Here is a 14,289-nt window from a genome sequence, read left to right on the forward strand (position 1 = left end):
ATAAGCTAGACGCCACGACTGATGAGGAACCGACACTGAACGTCTGTCAACCATCAGATAACTGACCAGGAACTGATGGCCCACGGATGGCAGACGCTGGAATAAATTTTGAGATGTACTTGCTGTATGTTGACGTGCTTCAGCATACTTCATCGTGCCCATAACTTATCCAACATATGCCAGCGTTTTTGCCAGATTGTTCGTATGTCAGGCATACTCTGGTCTAAATCGTCAAGGTGTGACAGGAGCTTTAATGAACAGCTGTCTTCTTAATTGGGCATCAAACCTTCTTCTGCTCCAGGAATGGGAGACATCGAAGGACTGATCGACAGAGTGAACGAGCTGAAACTGGACGACAACGAGGAGTTGATAGACAAACTGAAACACGGTGAGGAAGCCGACCCACATCCCCATCCTTGCCGGTCTCAGACCAGCTGATTAACTCCGGTTGTGGACCTGCAGGTCAGTTCACCCTCAGGGACATGTACGAGCAGTTCCAGAACATCATGAAGATGGGACCGTTCGGCCAGATAATGGTAACCAACCATCTCAGGCTGTCTGTGGCGTTCTAGTCCAGGAAACCGCTCTGAATATGGGCTGCGTCTCTGAGGAGACGTGTCCTCACTCCGGATGTCTGTCTTCTCTGTTTAGGGTATGATTCCAGGGTTCGGCACAGATTTCATGAGTAAAGGGAACGAGCAGGAATCGATGGCCAGACTGAAGAAACTCATGACCATCATGGACAGCATGAATGACCAGGGTAACGTGCACCACACACATCCTGGAGCTGCAGGGTTAACCCTAACTGCAGAAAGACTTAATTTCTCACTTCTCCTCATATGGAGAATCTTTCCTGCCTAAAACCTGGGAGCAGGATTTCCTCTGAATGCCTTTAAAACTTTTAATCCTAACATCCAGAGCTTCTGCTTTCTTTTAAATCTATTCTCTCCATGTAGTGCTTCTTCCTCTGATATTTTCTCCTCTTTACTTCCTTCTTGCACATAAAGCAGTCTCTGGCCGTTTCTCACTTCACAGGAACGTGAGTACAGGCTTGTGTTCTCGCCAACAGATGTTCTAGAAAGGAACCCAGTAGAGGAAATCCAGCTCTCAGGTTGAAAATGTGTGCTCCTGGTTTTTGGCAGGAAAGATCCTCCATAACCTCCTAACTGCTATCTTTGCAGAACTGGACAGCAAAGACGGAGCAAAGCTGTTTAGCAAGCACCCCAACAGGATCCAGAGAGTGGCCCGCGGGTCAGGAGTGGCCACCAGAGATGTTCAGGAGCTGCTGACTCAGTACACCAAGTTTGCTCAGATGGTGAAGAAGATGGGAGGCATCAAAGGACTGTTTAAAGGTACCTGACAGCCACAGCCCAGGGCTGAGGGGCCCGGCCCAGCCGTGCCTCAGCAGCGCCTCAGCAGCTAGGGACTGCAGAGCTTCATGTGTCTCAGGGCTGATGTGTTTGCCGTTTCAGGAGGAGACATGTCCAAAAACGTGAACCCGTCTCAGATGGCCAAGCTGAACCAGCAGATGGCCAAAATGATGGACCCTCGGGTCCTGCACCACATGGGTAAGACCTGCTCTTCATCCAGCCGTCTTTCATTCAGAAACCGCTAAGCCTGATGGGATACGGCCTCAGAAACATCACAGGGCGTCTGACACGAGATGCACCACAGACCAGGACCCTAGTGTGGTTGATGCAGAGTGCAGGAGCCCCTGGAGCTGGGAGGCTCAGTCCGTTTCAGAAATGAAAAAAACAATAATTCAAGTATCGCTAATTAGCTTTTCTAAACAAACCAGTTTCATTAAATTAGAGCCAAACCATCCATTAGGTCACTAATATCATTTCAGACTTTTTTTTTTTCACTTGTTTTTTTATTGTTTTTAAAAGGAACAAATATCAAACAGAACAGTTTACAAAGAACAAACGGACAGAATGAGGCTTCCATCACCTGTTGATGAAGATCATCAGTTAGACCAGCATCATCATCGGGGTGCTGATGATGAAGGAAAACATCTTTTAAACTTCATGATCTTTAAGGCTTGAAGAAAAAAAACAGACATCAGAACTAATTGCACAAAAGGACAGTTTAATATGAATTAGGGCTGCTAAATGATTGATTATTTTTTTTCGATTAATAATCGAACAGCCAAAGGTTCCTTATAGAAGACTTTTTATGAAATGAAATCAGGTGAAACTAAAACTTTTCCAGTTGAGGAGTTCTGGATAGAGCAGATTATTTTTTTTATCCTAAATGCAAACTGTTTATATATTTAACAATTCTTATATAATTCCTGCTCTAAGTGGGTTTCTCTGTCAGCTTTACAGTCTCTATACCCCAGTTAATGATTAATCGATTACTTAAGTAGTTGATGATTATTTCAATAATCGATTAATCTGATTAATTGTTTCAGGCCTAATATGGACCTTAGAAACTCTGAGCCTTCATGTTTCCTTCAGCTGTTCGATGATCTGGATTTAGGACCTTATAGGACTAAAAGAACTCCTCTTGTCGTGTTAATTGTATTGAAACCTGAGCTGCTAATAAATCTGACGGGTTTTAATTGGAAAACCAATTCTGGAACGATCTGCAGGTCAGATGATCGCTGAACTTTGAACCCCTGTCTGTGTTTCAGGAGGCATGGCTGGTCTTCAGTCTATGATGCGTCAGTTTCAGCAGGGCGCTGCCGGCAACATGAAAGGCATGATGGGATTTAACAACATGTGACCGATGCGCCAACAGAAGAAGAAAGGCATCCCCTCCTGCATCTGGCGGAGGAGCGACTCATCTCTTGCTGCTTTGCACCAAATTAATGAATAAAGTTTGTTCTTTATGAAACCCTTAAAGGTAAATTGTGAGTTTAAAGGAGTAGCTGAGTTTCCAGAAAATGTTTTTGTTCTTGGAAAAGTGTGAGATGCTCCTGGTTCTTGTGGACGTTGAGCTGATGTTTCACGGTTCTCCTGGCCTTCGTCTCAGTTTCCATGTAAAATTAAGTTGAGACGAGAGAAACATTACAGGACAAAATGCTTCAGGATCTAAACGAGGAGGAAATCTAGTAGTGATGCTATTTTCTCATATAATAAACATTTTTATTACATCATTTTAAACCTGCTGTGTATTTATTTAATAGATTATTCAGAACAAAACACACAATTATTTCTCTGTTTAAAGATAAATGTCTCCTGGCTTCTCCTCTGGTTTACCATAACTTTTTAACTGCTGAACAAAGAAAAATGGCCTTTAGTAAGTTAAATAGTACAATAAAATAAACTAAAAACCATTAAATCACAGAACTGCCTCCTTTACAGTTTGATAAGTTTAACTTTTTCCTTTAATGATACCACAATTCAACTTTGAAATCAATTCTTATTAAAAAGGAGGGTTTATTACCACCTCCTGCTATTAAACTAAAAAACACTAGGGGGCCACACTTTGGAGCAGCTGTGTTTATGCGTTTTCTTTTTAAGTGAAAAGTTCTTTCTAAATTCAGAGGTTTTTATAGATGTACTGTAATATGAGTGTGAGCCTTGATGGCTTTCTAAGCATGTTAGAAAACACGCTATGAACATAAATGTAACATGAAAATCTGCTGAGGCCGACTGGGGATCAAGGAGACAGAAACAGACATAGAAAAAGAAGAATAGATACAAAAGGTAACTCAACCAGCTCCACAGGCGGCCCTGTCCAGGAAACACACAGCCAGGCAGATGAGCTCCGAGCCAGCTCCCATGTCAGAGGATGAAGAGAGCACATCCAGTTAGTCACAGTCAGAGAAACAGGACCACACTGGAAAACAGGCCAAGCTCCAACATCTATAAACAAAGGTGTTGATGGCAGCAGAACAGCTGATATTTCTCTCCAGGATGGAGTCACAGCCAAACAGGAACAGACCAGATGAAGCTACTATGAGAAAAAGCAGAGAGAGCAGAACGTTAGAGATTGAACTCATAGATTCTGCAGAGTGGGAGAATAGAGATAGAATGAAGCGGGATGATGAAATAGGGGTCCCTATGTCCTCCAGCAGTCTAAGCCTATAGCAGCATAACTATAGAGATAGTTCAGGATAACCTGAGCCACTCTATAAGCTTTTTCAAAAAGGAAAGTTTTATTCCTACCCTTAAAAGTAGACAGGGTGTCTGAAATCAAGAGGAAAAAAAGATGAAAGTGGAAGAGTTTAAAGATGTAAAGGATTAGCAGAACAAAGGAGGTTTCAATAAACTGTTACTGTTATATTATTAGTGAAATTTGCTTCCTTTTATTTCAGCTTGCAAAAGAAATAAACAACTTTAAAAGGACGATTAGCCTGACAGAGGGAGACATTCCTATCAGATGAGACCAGTTCTTCACCAGCAACAAGACGTAATCCGTGCATATCTACCAACTGTTTTCTAGACGAATACAAGGCAATGAAGTTCTTTGCAGTTTAATTCAAAGGGTTTTATACGTGTCTGACATACGGTTTAACCTGATTCTTTGTAATCATTTCAGTCTGAGGTACAGCTGCTCCATTTAGTCCTGTGGGACATTTAATTCCACATTAAATTAACACTTTTTATTCACTTATCCAGCTTATTTACATTTAAAGCTGAATTTAAACTTATTTATATTACTTTGAAATGTTCATTTCTTTAGGACCTAAAGCCTTTATTCAGCATCTCAACATAAAGCTGTTCTAACATCAGTTCATCTCTGTCTTGGGGTGAAAAAATGTGAAACGGATGTGTGAGAAGATGCTATTTTGCTGTTATTTATTTTTTGTGTCACTTCCAGGGAGGCAGAGGACCCATGAAAGACATTGATAGGACATGTAAATTCTCAGCTCTGTGAGCTTTCTGGCTGTTTGTCGTCAGTGTTATTTACAGACACACAATAGGCTCATTAAATGCTGGATTAATCCTGGTTTAATTGTTCTTGGGAAAATAGAAACCAAACAAAATAAGCAATCATGTTCCGTTTCAGACAGCACCCAGCTAGTCTGCATAATTGACGATGTGATTCCTCTCGTAATAGTTACACCAAGCAGAATGCTAACTTATTTTACTCTACAGGTTAATGATCTGTGGTTAATGTGAACTATTCAGGTAAAGCTTGGAAAATTTTAGTCTAGGAAACTGGATGTGAAGTTTTCCAGAAGACGTCTCTGCTTAGTTCCTCGTCTCTGCTTAGTTCCAAAGCAAATTCCTTTTACATTATGCAAAACTACTTGGAAACAAAGCTTTTTTTTCTGACCCTGATTCGCCCAGGGCCTCATTCTGCTGGAACCGCCCCTGGTCACAAGAGTTCTGGATTTTCACTCAGAGTGATACCTCCTGTTTCATGTAAAGTTCTCATTGGCTTCTTGTTTACTTGACTGTTTAGTAGTTAACATGAAATGACCGCTGGGCGGTACGTCTGATCTCTTCAAGTGTTTTTCACTGTCACATCTGTGATGTTTTTGTAGTGGTGCGGGAATGTGGCTTCTGCCTATCGCTCAGAGTGAGACCTCTGCCTGTTTATCACTCAGAGTGAGACCTCTGCCCCTGCTCACTCTCTCTGTCTTGACGTGGCAACGTCGCCGCCATATTGTTTTGCTTGGTTGTCGGAGGAGAGGAGCGGATCGGTAAGTTCTGACTTTATTCTGCTTCACTTTCTGAGCCACACCCGCGAGACCTTCTGCTTCACCTGGGACACCTTCTGCTCCTGCGTGGGCTCCTGCTGGCTCCGTGGGGCCTCCGTGGAGCTGCCACGGAGCTGCCACCCAGCAGGAGATGAAGGATTTGTTTGGCATCTCAGGGAGTCCATCAGCTGTTTATGTGAAGAAGAAGCAGCAGATCATGAAGTTTAAAAAGGCAGCCTGGTTGATGACGTGGTGTGATTAATTTGGTCTAAAGTAAAATAAATGAACAGATATATCAAAGTATAGCTGAGCATCCTGTGGGTTAGTTAGTTGGTTAGTGTTAATCCTAATAAACATGCAGAGGCTGATTTCTGAGCTGAAGAAACAAAGACTGCATATATCTGATGGCTGCTGGTTCTGCAAACATCTGCAGCAGATGTTCTCCAGCCTGAAGCCATTGATTGGTTTGATCAGAGTCCAGATGTTAAACCTCCTCTGTCTGCAGCTGAGAGGCTGGTTTGGTTTAAACGGCTCCACCCACCAGGCAGCTTGGTTCTAATCTGGTTAGTGTCTGACCAGGTTAGGATGACCGGGTTGGGATGGTGACCAGGTTAGGATTCTGAACGGGTTAGGATGGTGACTGGGTTAGGGGATGGTGACCGGGTAAGGATAATCAGGTTAGGATTCTGAACGGGTTAGGATAACCAGGTTAGGATTCTGAACGGGTTAGGATGGTGACCAGTTTAGGATGGTGACTGAGTTAGGATGGTGACCGGGTTAGGATGAACGGGTTAGGATAACCAGGTTAGGATGGTGACCAGTTTAGGATGGTGACTGCGTCAGGATGGTGAACGGGTTAGGATGAACGGGTTAGGATAACCAGGTTAGGATGGTAACTGGTTTAGGATAACCAGGTTAGGATGGTGACTGGGCTAGGATGAATGGGTTAGGATAACCAGGTTAGGATGGGGACTGGGTTAGGATGAACGGGTTAAGATGGTGACCGGATTAGGATGACCAGGTTAGGATGGTGCCCAGGTTAGGATGACCAGGTTAGGATGGTGCCCAGGTTAGGATAACCAGGTTAGGATGGTGAACGGGTTAGGATAACCAGGTTAGGAGGATGACTGGGATAGGATAAACGGGTTAGGATGGTGTCCAGGTTAGGATAACTGGGTTATGGTGATGTCTAGGTTAGTTGGTGACCGGGTTAGGATGGTGCCCAGGTTAGGGTCTGATCACCACCAGTAGAACGTCCTGAATAAATGCTGCTGCTAGTTTCTGTGTCTTCCTGCTTTTTGTTCCAGTAACTCTTGATTAATATTTATTGTTTTATTTCTGATTATTGTGCTGATCTTTACGGGCGGCTGTGGTTTTCTTATGGGGTCTGGCTGTGGTCCCTCCAGAACCTCCCCAGAACAGCTTTGAACCGTTTTGTGCTTCTAGCAGAAATTTTTCACTCAGCAAACTTTATCAGTCAGAAACGATAAATACTTTGATGATGATCTGAGGGAGATGTTTGACGTTGGTCCTGCCTCTCTGCACAGCATCAGACCTGCTGGTTGCTGTTCTCTGAACCTGCGGACCCCCCCCCCCCAGCTGAGACACCTGCGTCCTGCTTCATCATGGCAACCTTTCCAGAGTACATCGCCCAGAATGAGGAGCGCGATGGCGTCCGCTTCAGCTGGAACGTCTGGCCGTCCAGCCGCCTGGAGGCCACCCGGATGGTGGTGCCGGTGGCAGCGCTGTTCACCCCCCTCAGGGAGAGAACCGACCTGCCCCCCATCCAGTACGAGCCGGTGCTGTGCAGCCGTGCCACCTGCCGGGCAGTCCTCAACCCTCTATGGTACGCCCACCCTTCAGCCCTTCGCCTGCTGCGCTGCAGCTGCTCCTCCCGTCTGACTCCACCTGTTCTTGTGTTTCAGCCAGGTGGACTACAGAGCCAAGCTGTGGGCCTGCAACTTCTGCTACCAGAGGAACCAGGTGAGTGCGTTATGTCCTGCTCAGGGCGGCAGAACGCCACCCCGCAGACCCTGACCCATCAGCCTCTCTCCTCAGTTCCCCCCGTCCTACGCTGGGATCTCTGAGGTCAACCAGCCTGCTGAACTGCTGCCTCATTTCTCTACCATCGAGTACGTGGTGCAGGTGAGTGTCGCTCTGAGAGCCCCACAGCGGCTACGCGTGGCATCTGGTGTTTGACACGCTTTGTTTGCCGCCTGCAGCGGGGCCCTCAGATGCCGCTGGTCTTCCTGTACGTTGTGGACACCTGCATGGAGGACGAGGACCTGCAGGCTCTGAAAGAGTCTCTCCAGATGTCCCTGTCCCTGCTGCCCCCAACCGCTCTGGTGGGACTCATCACCTTCGGACGCATGGTTCAGGTCCATGAGCTGGGCTGTGAAGGAATTGCCAAGAGCTACGTCTTCCGGGGAACCAAGGACCTGAACGCTAAGCAGCTGCAGGTAGAATCGATCCTGTCTCTGTTCAGCAGTCCGACTCTGATCGGAGGAGAAGGCTTAATGACGTGATGCTTGTTGCAGGACATGCTCGGTCTCACCAAACCCTCTGCAGCTCAGGGCCGCGGCCCTCAGGCCTCCCAGCAGCAGCCTCTGTCCAACAGGTAGGAGCTCCGAAATGCTGATCCGTCTGTTTTCTCTAACCTGAGGCTCTAATCTGCTTGGACCGGTTCCAGAAGGTCCAACGTTCTCCTTTATGAACGTCACAGTGTTAGATCAAGGTGACGCTCTAAAAAAAGGATTTAAAGGAGAAGTCCGGTCAGCAGGAATAATTAATGGATCATTATTTATACCTAAAACTAATATGTTCGCAGTGATTTAATGAATTTAGCATTAATCAGTAAAAAAATAAAATCAATAACTTTCATCATGATCACGGAGTCTGGGAGCGGCCATTTTTGCCCAAATATAGTAACACCTCAAAATCAATGGGAACTAATAGACACACCTGCAGATTTCCAGAGGACTTCACCATTGAAATTCACCAGAGCTATAGTGAAACTGACAATTCCCACGTGCATGGCAGTTGGATGTTGGAATACATCGGGTAAAAGTGAAAAACGAAGAGTTATTTCACCTTTCTGATTCCTGATCCGCCACTGAGGGGTTTGTCGTTGGATTGCCAACTTGAAGAGGGAGGATTTGCCATCGAACGTCTGGCTAAAGAAAAAACACGTAATATGTAGCCAACAATTCAAGATGACTTGGATAATAGCGCGTTGTACCAAACACCAGATACAGCACTGGGACTTGATCAACAGCCGATACCGCACCGTGACGTCACAAACCAGTAGGTGGCAGTAGTGTTCTTTGACAAACATGGATGCCTCCAGTAAAGTACATTCAAATGAAAATCACTCTGAATTAAAAACACTCATCCTTTATTGAACAGTATGTAATAATTTCAGATTTAAAGAACTTTCAGAAGTTTGAATTCTGAATGTGACCGGACTTTTCCTTTAACCTTAATTAGCTCAGAGGTAGCAACTTCTAGCTACAATTCAGAAACTCTGCATTAACCTCAGAGGAAGGTCTGAGCTTTAAGGGATAATGTGTGAGATTTACCCCCATCTGGTGGTTCACTGCAGGATTTACAAACCACAGACTGGCGCCTTCCTGTCAAGCTAAAGTGGGGCATCCACTGTTCGGGTTTCCCTTTTCGGGTCCATTCTACATTCGTGCAAGAATTTTTTGGAACAGGCAGAGTTTCAACCTCATGGTGCGTCTTGTAGTTTCCAGGAGTAACAAGGGGCAATCAGCCTCTCTCGACCACCTCCTGATCAGGGTTTCAGTTTTAAATTGCGTCTTGCTAAATTTTGACGATATTGCCAAAGCAATGAATATCTCTGGTTTGTGTCCCTCCTTAGAAACCTTCTGCCCATCCTCTTGTTTCTCTCCAGGTTCCTGCAGCCTGTACAGAAGATTGACATGAACCTGACAGATCTTCTGGGGGAGTTGCAGAGGGACCCCTGGCCTGTCACTCAGGGGAAGAGGCCCCTGCGCTCGCTGGGTGTGGCTATGTCTATTGCTGTGGGGCTTCTGGAGGTAAAGGGTCGCTTTTGGTTTCCATGATGATGCAGAACCGCCTCTGACCAGCTCTCCTGTCTGCAGTGCACCTTTCCTAACACCGGAGCCCGCATCATGACATTCATTGGGGGCCCAGCCACGCAGGGACCCGGTATGGTGGTGGGAGATGAGCTGAAGACCCCCATCAGGTCCTGGCACGACATTGAGAAGGACAATGCCAAGTTCATGAAGAAAGCCACCAAAGTGAGTCAGACAAGGATGAAAAGTTCCTCAGTGAGCTTCAGAAGACAGTAGAACCAGCAACCAGCACCAGAACATTTAGAAGAAGCTGTTCTAATAGATTAACATGAACTAAAATTAAGTCAGAGATTAAAGCCACAGAATTGGATCCGTTTTCTCTGCTTTGGTGTTGGACCTCCAAACCGTGCAGGTTCTGTTTAGGGCTGACCCTGAACAAGCCTGGTTGGGATAAGAGAGACCAGGGTGGCTCCAGCTCCCAGTGTGCCTCCCGTCCACGGCTCCTATCTGATTTGGTGTTAAATACTGACAGGGTCCTCTTAGTGGGGGATTTTAACCTCCATACTGACATTGAAGGTGATAGCTTAAGAGCAGCCTTTAATGGAATCTTAGTAGTTATTGGTTTCATTCAAAATGTTAGTTGTCCCACACATTCTCATCTTCATACTTTGGATCCTGAGCTGACATATGGCATAGAATGTGAAGAAATAACAGTATTTCCTCACAACCCTGTCCTCTCTGACCACTTTATAATAATCTTCAAGATTATTTAACAGAGTTCTCCTCCCCCAAAAAAGAAGGTTTCACTTTGGCAGATCATTATCAGATAGTGCAGTTATACATTTTAAAGAATCGGTTTCACTTTTTCTCTCCTCTGTGTTACTGAGCGGTGCTGCAGAGTGCAAAAGCTTAATTTATTCCCCTTCGCAGGTTGATGATGGGGTTGCTAGTTCTCTGCATACTGCCTTAGACAAGGCAGTTCCTTTAAAAAAAAGAAAAGAACCGTGGTTCTTTATTGTGTCTCCAAGGGGAACAGGGAGAGCAAAGCTCCAAGCTAGCGTTTAGGTGAGCTGAAGGTTCCCTCAAAGCGGCTCCATCAGAGACCACCCCCAGGAAAAATGGTTGACTGGGATCCCCTCCGCACCTGCTGTGTTGGTGTAGAAGCTAGCTTGCTAACCTTCTGCTACACCTACATTCAGTCAGATTCAGTCAGAGTAAATGAACAGGCTGTCCAGAGGTAGGAGGTGTTTGCTTGATTGGTCATTCTTAATCATTCAGGCATTCTGTTGATAATGAAACGTTAGATGATGTGACCAGATTAACGCTCCTCCTTGGGAGCAGGTCAGGTAGTCTGCAGAGGTCCTGCACTTTGAAACGTTAGAAACAGGAGGAGGCATCTGTGCTCCATCAGGATGTCTGTAGGACCAACATGGAGATGCATGGAGCAGGTGGATGCCTCCAGCAGATGGCTGATGTGGTCCAGCTGGGAGGAACTGCTGCCTGCTTTGTAGGGCTGTGAGCCTCCGAGTTATGATCTGAACGCAAGCCAGCATGATGCCAATTATATCAAATCTAACATTGATGTCAATCCATGAAAACTGCCCAGTTCTCATTGTGACCCAGTGGGAGTGGAGCTAACCCACTCTAGACACAATGATGTGCTTCGGTCTAATGAAACCATTAACTAATTGAATCGACCTGCTGCTCTGTGGATCTGAAGATGCCTGCGTCAGCAGAGCACAGATCCTTAGCTCGCCTCGTTCCTCCCCGTCTAAACTGTCTTCATCTGTGTGTTGCAGCATTTTGAGGCTCTGGGCAACAGAGCTTCCACTAATGGTCACATCATCGACATCTATGCCTGCGCCCTGGATCAGACGGGTCTGCTGGAGATGAGATGCTGCCCCAACCACACAGGGTAAATAACGCTCTACAGGAAACCAGTCTGACCACAGCACTGGAGGAGGATTAGGGGATTGAAATGATTCGCTATCAGACACATTGATACTTCAGAGGCTTTGTCCACATCAGATGACGTTGCAAATAGGGCTACAGCTAACGATTATTTTAATAATCGATTAATAACATAAGCAAAGGTTCCTTAAAGAACAATTTTACAGAATTAAACCAAGTGAAACTAAAACTTTTACACTTGAGAAGTTATGGATAGAGTAGATTGTGGACGAAATTTTTTTATTTTATTTTATTTTTTTACCTTAAATGTAAAATATTTATATATTGTTTTTACAATGTTGATATAATTCCTGCTCTAAGTGTGTTCCTCTGTCAGCTAAAGGCATGTTTTACAGTCTCTATACGATGAATCGATTACTAAATTAGTTGACGATTATTTCAATAATCGATTAATTTGATAATTTCAGCCCTAGTTACAACAGAAGTAGGGTTAGACTTGACTGTGGATTTAAAGAAAGCCTGTGTTTACCAGAAGCATCGTAGCTTAAGGTACAGATGCTCCGGTTGATTTCTGCTGCTGCTGTACGATGAGGAAACGGGTGCACATATCGGCTAATTCAGAAACAAGAAGAAAAACAGCAGATTCCTCCAAAAAAGAATCCAGTAGAATTGATCAAGGGATGTGATTGAAGATGGGAACCCATTTCATACACATCCCTGGAATACCAGCTGACTCCATGGTAACCATTAGTAATGGTTAATGAGGCATCTTGAAGCCAAACTGTATTGATGCTGCGTTGATGCTGCGTCACAGAATACTGACACCTGCTGGACATTTAAAGACACTACAGGCAGCTGATTGGACAGAGTAAACTGAATTGATTTGATGACGTAGAACAATGATATCATTGAAGTTATTGGAGGTTAATATAAAATATCTTTCATATTTTTAGATACAACCAGTAAATAATGTAAACATTTATTATAACGTGAACATTTAGGGGAAAACGTGAATGAGGATGCTTGTGAACTAGGATTTTAAAACATAATTTTAAAACGATAAGTGCGGTAAAAACAGAAAATAAACTAAGAGTCAATTTGAGTGATAACTGAGAAGAAAAGGATGACACAACGAGAAAATGAAAATAAAAACGGTTGAAATGTTCCTATTCCTTAGGCTCCAAAATTCTGGATCATTTTAATGATAAACTGCAAAAGATGAGACTTTTATTTAATCAGATACATCATGTTGACAAATACGTTTGAGTTGAGTTTTAGTTCATTTTCCACCAGTTCAGTAAAAATCAGCTAATTTTTAGCATTTAACTTCCTAACTTCTGTTTTAAGTTCACACATCCTTCTCCATTTGAATTGTTTTGCATCCAAAAGAGAGAAAAAAAGCAGAGAAACTAGACCTTTCAGTCGTGTTTGTCGTGTTTTTTTTGTCAGAGGATACATGGTGATGGCCGACTCCTTCAACACGTCTCTGTTCAAGCAAACCTTCCAGAGGGTTTTCACCAAAGACGTTCAGGGATCCTTCAAGATGGCGTTTTCTGCCACGGTGGAGGTGAAGGTAGGAACCGGGGGGTGGAGAAGCTCTTCCTGACCTCCTCTGTGCCGCGGCTTCATCCACGCTGCTCTTCTCTCTTCTAGACATCCAGAGAGATCAAAGTGTGCGGAGCCATCGGCCCCTGTGTGTCTCTGCACGCCAAAGGACCCTGCGTGTCTGAGAATGTAAGAGAACCACGCTGCCCCCACAGGCACAGACCTGAACTGCACAGCTGCCCTCAGTGGCCAAACTGAGCCAGTTTCAGGTTTATTCCAGGTTCTGTTGGTCTGGGGATGGATTGTCCCTTGGCAGGTCAAAGGTCTTATTTTATAGCATTTATCGCAGAGGACATAAAACTGTGTCTGGGATTTAGCTGAGTTAAAGATGCTTGGTGATGATTTATCTTTGATAACTGAGTTTACATTAAAGATGGACCTGGAGATGCTTCCTGTCCAGCATAACCGGAATCAGTCATCTCCTTTATGAGTCCAACAGGAAGTTTAGCGTTTATCCCTGCTCCAAACCGATAGACGAAATGTGACGAGTAACAGAAGGTCGTCTCTACCTGTACGCTCTTATGATGAGGACCTGCAGGGCAGCTGAATGTCTGCAGTGGTGACAGGATCTCTGCAGATCTCCAGGATTCCTGCAGAGCCCCAGGATTCCTTCGGATCACCAGGATGTCTGAAGATCACAAGGATCCCTGCAGCTAACAAAGATCCCTGAAAATCGCCAGGATTCCTGCACATTCCCAGGATCTTTGCATATCCCCAGGATGTCTGCAGATCACCAAGATCTCTGCAGATCACCAGGATTTCTGCAGATCACCAGGATTTCTGCAGATCATCAAGATCTCTGCAGATCACCAGGATGTCTGCAGATCACCAAGTTGTCTGCAGATCACCAGGGTGTCTGCAGATCACCAGGATTTCTGCAGATCACCAAGATCTCTGCAGATCACCAGGGTGTCTGCAGATCACCAGGTTGTCTCGCATATCACCAGGTTGTCTGCAGATCAACCGGGGTGTCTGCAGATCAACCGGGGTGTCTGCAGATCACCAGGATTCCTGCAGATCACCAAGATCTCTGCAGATCACCAGGTTGTCTGCAGATCACCAGGTTGTCTGCAGATCACCAGGTTGTCTGCAGATCACCAGGGTGTCTGCAGATCACCA

The 14,289-nt window shown here is 44.9% G+C and overlaps 2 protein-coding genes across 2 annotated transcripts in view; both read left to right on the plus strand.

Moving 5' to 3' along the window:
* Positions 1–3,097, plus strand: part of srp54 (signal recognition particle 54kDa) — a 13,079-nt gene extending 9,982 nt beyond the window's left edge. Inside the window, exons 12-17 of the mRNA XM_015374951.1 lie at positions 302–388; positions 463–536; positions 652–760; positions 1,182–1,352; positions 1,473–1,568; positions 2,636–3,097. Of these exons, the coding sequence (XP_015230437.1) occupies positions 302–388; positions 463–536; positions 652–760; positions 1,182–1,352; positions 1,473–1,568; positions 2,636–2,727 (629 nt within the window). The 3' untranslated portion in view covers positions 2,728–3,097. The remainder of the gene's footprint in view (positions 1–301; positions 389–462; positions 537–651; positions 761–1,181; positions 1,353–1,472; positions 1,569–2,635) is intronic.
* A 2,483-nt stretch (positions 3,098–5,580) lies between these two features.
* Positions 5,581–14,289, plus strand: part of sec23a (Sec23 homolog A, COPII coat complex component) — a 22,425-nt gene continuing 13,716 nt past the window's right edge. Inside the window, exons 1-11 of the mRNA XM_015374945.1 lie at positions 5,581–5,599; positions 7,144–7,442; positions 7,522–7,579; positions 7,655–7,741; positions 7,819–8,055; positions 8,134–8,213; positions 9,510–9,654; positions 9,721–9,879; positions 11,454–11,569; positions 13,015–13,138; positions 13,219–13,299. Coding sequence (XP_015230431.1) covers positions 7,222–7,442; positions 7,522–7,579; positions 7,655–7,741; positions 7,819–8,055; positions 8,134–8,213; positions 9,510–9,654; positions 9,721–9,879; positions 11,454–11,569; positions 13,015–13,138; positions 13,219–13,299 — 1,308 coding nt within the window. The 5' untranslated portion in view covers positions 5,581–5,599; positions 7,144–7,221. The remainder of the gene's footprint in view (positions 5,600–7,143; positions 7,443–7,521; positions 7,580–7,654; positions 7,742–7,818; positions 8,056–8,133; positions 8,214–9,509; positions 9,655–9,720; positions 9,880–11,453; positions 11,570–13,014; positions 13,139–13,218; positions 13,300–14,289) is intronic.

The sequence above is a fragment of the Cyprinodon variegatus genome, unplaced genomic scaffold (assembly GCF_000732505.1).
Source record: "Cyprinodon variegatus isolate N-32 unplaced genomic scaffold, C_variegatus-1.0 Scaffold110, whole genome shotgun sequence".
Classification (NCBI taxonomy): Eukaryota; Metazoa; Chordata; class Actinopteri; order Cyprinodontiformes; family Cyprinodontidae; genus Cyprinodon; species Cyprinodon variegatus.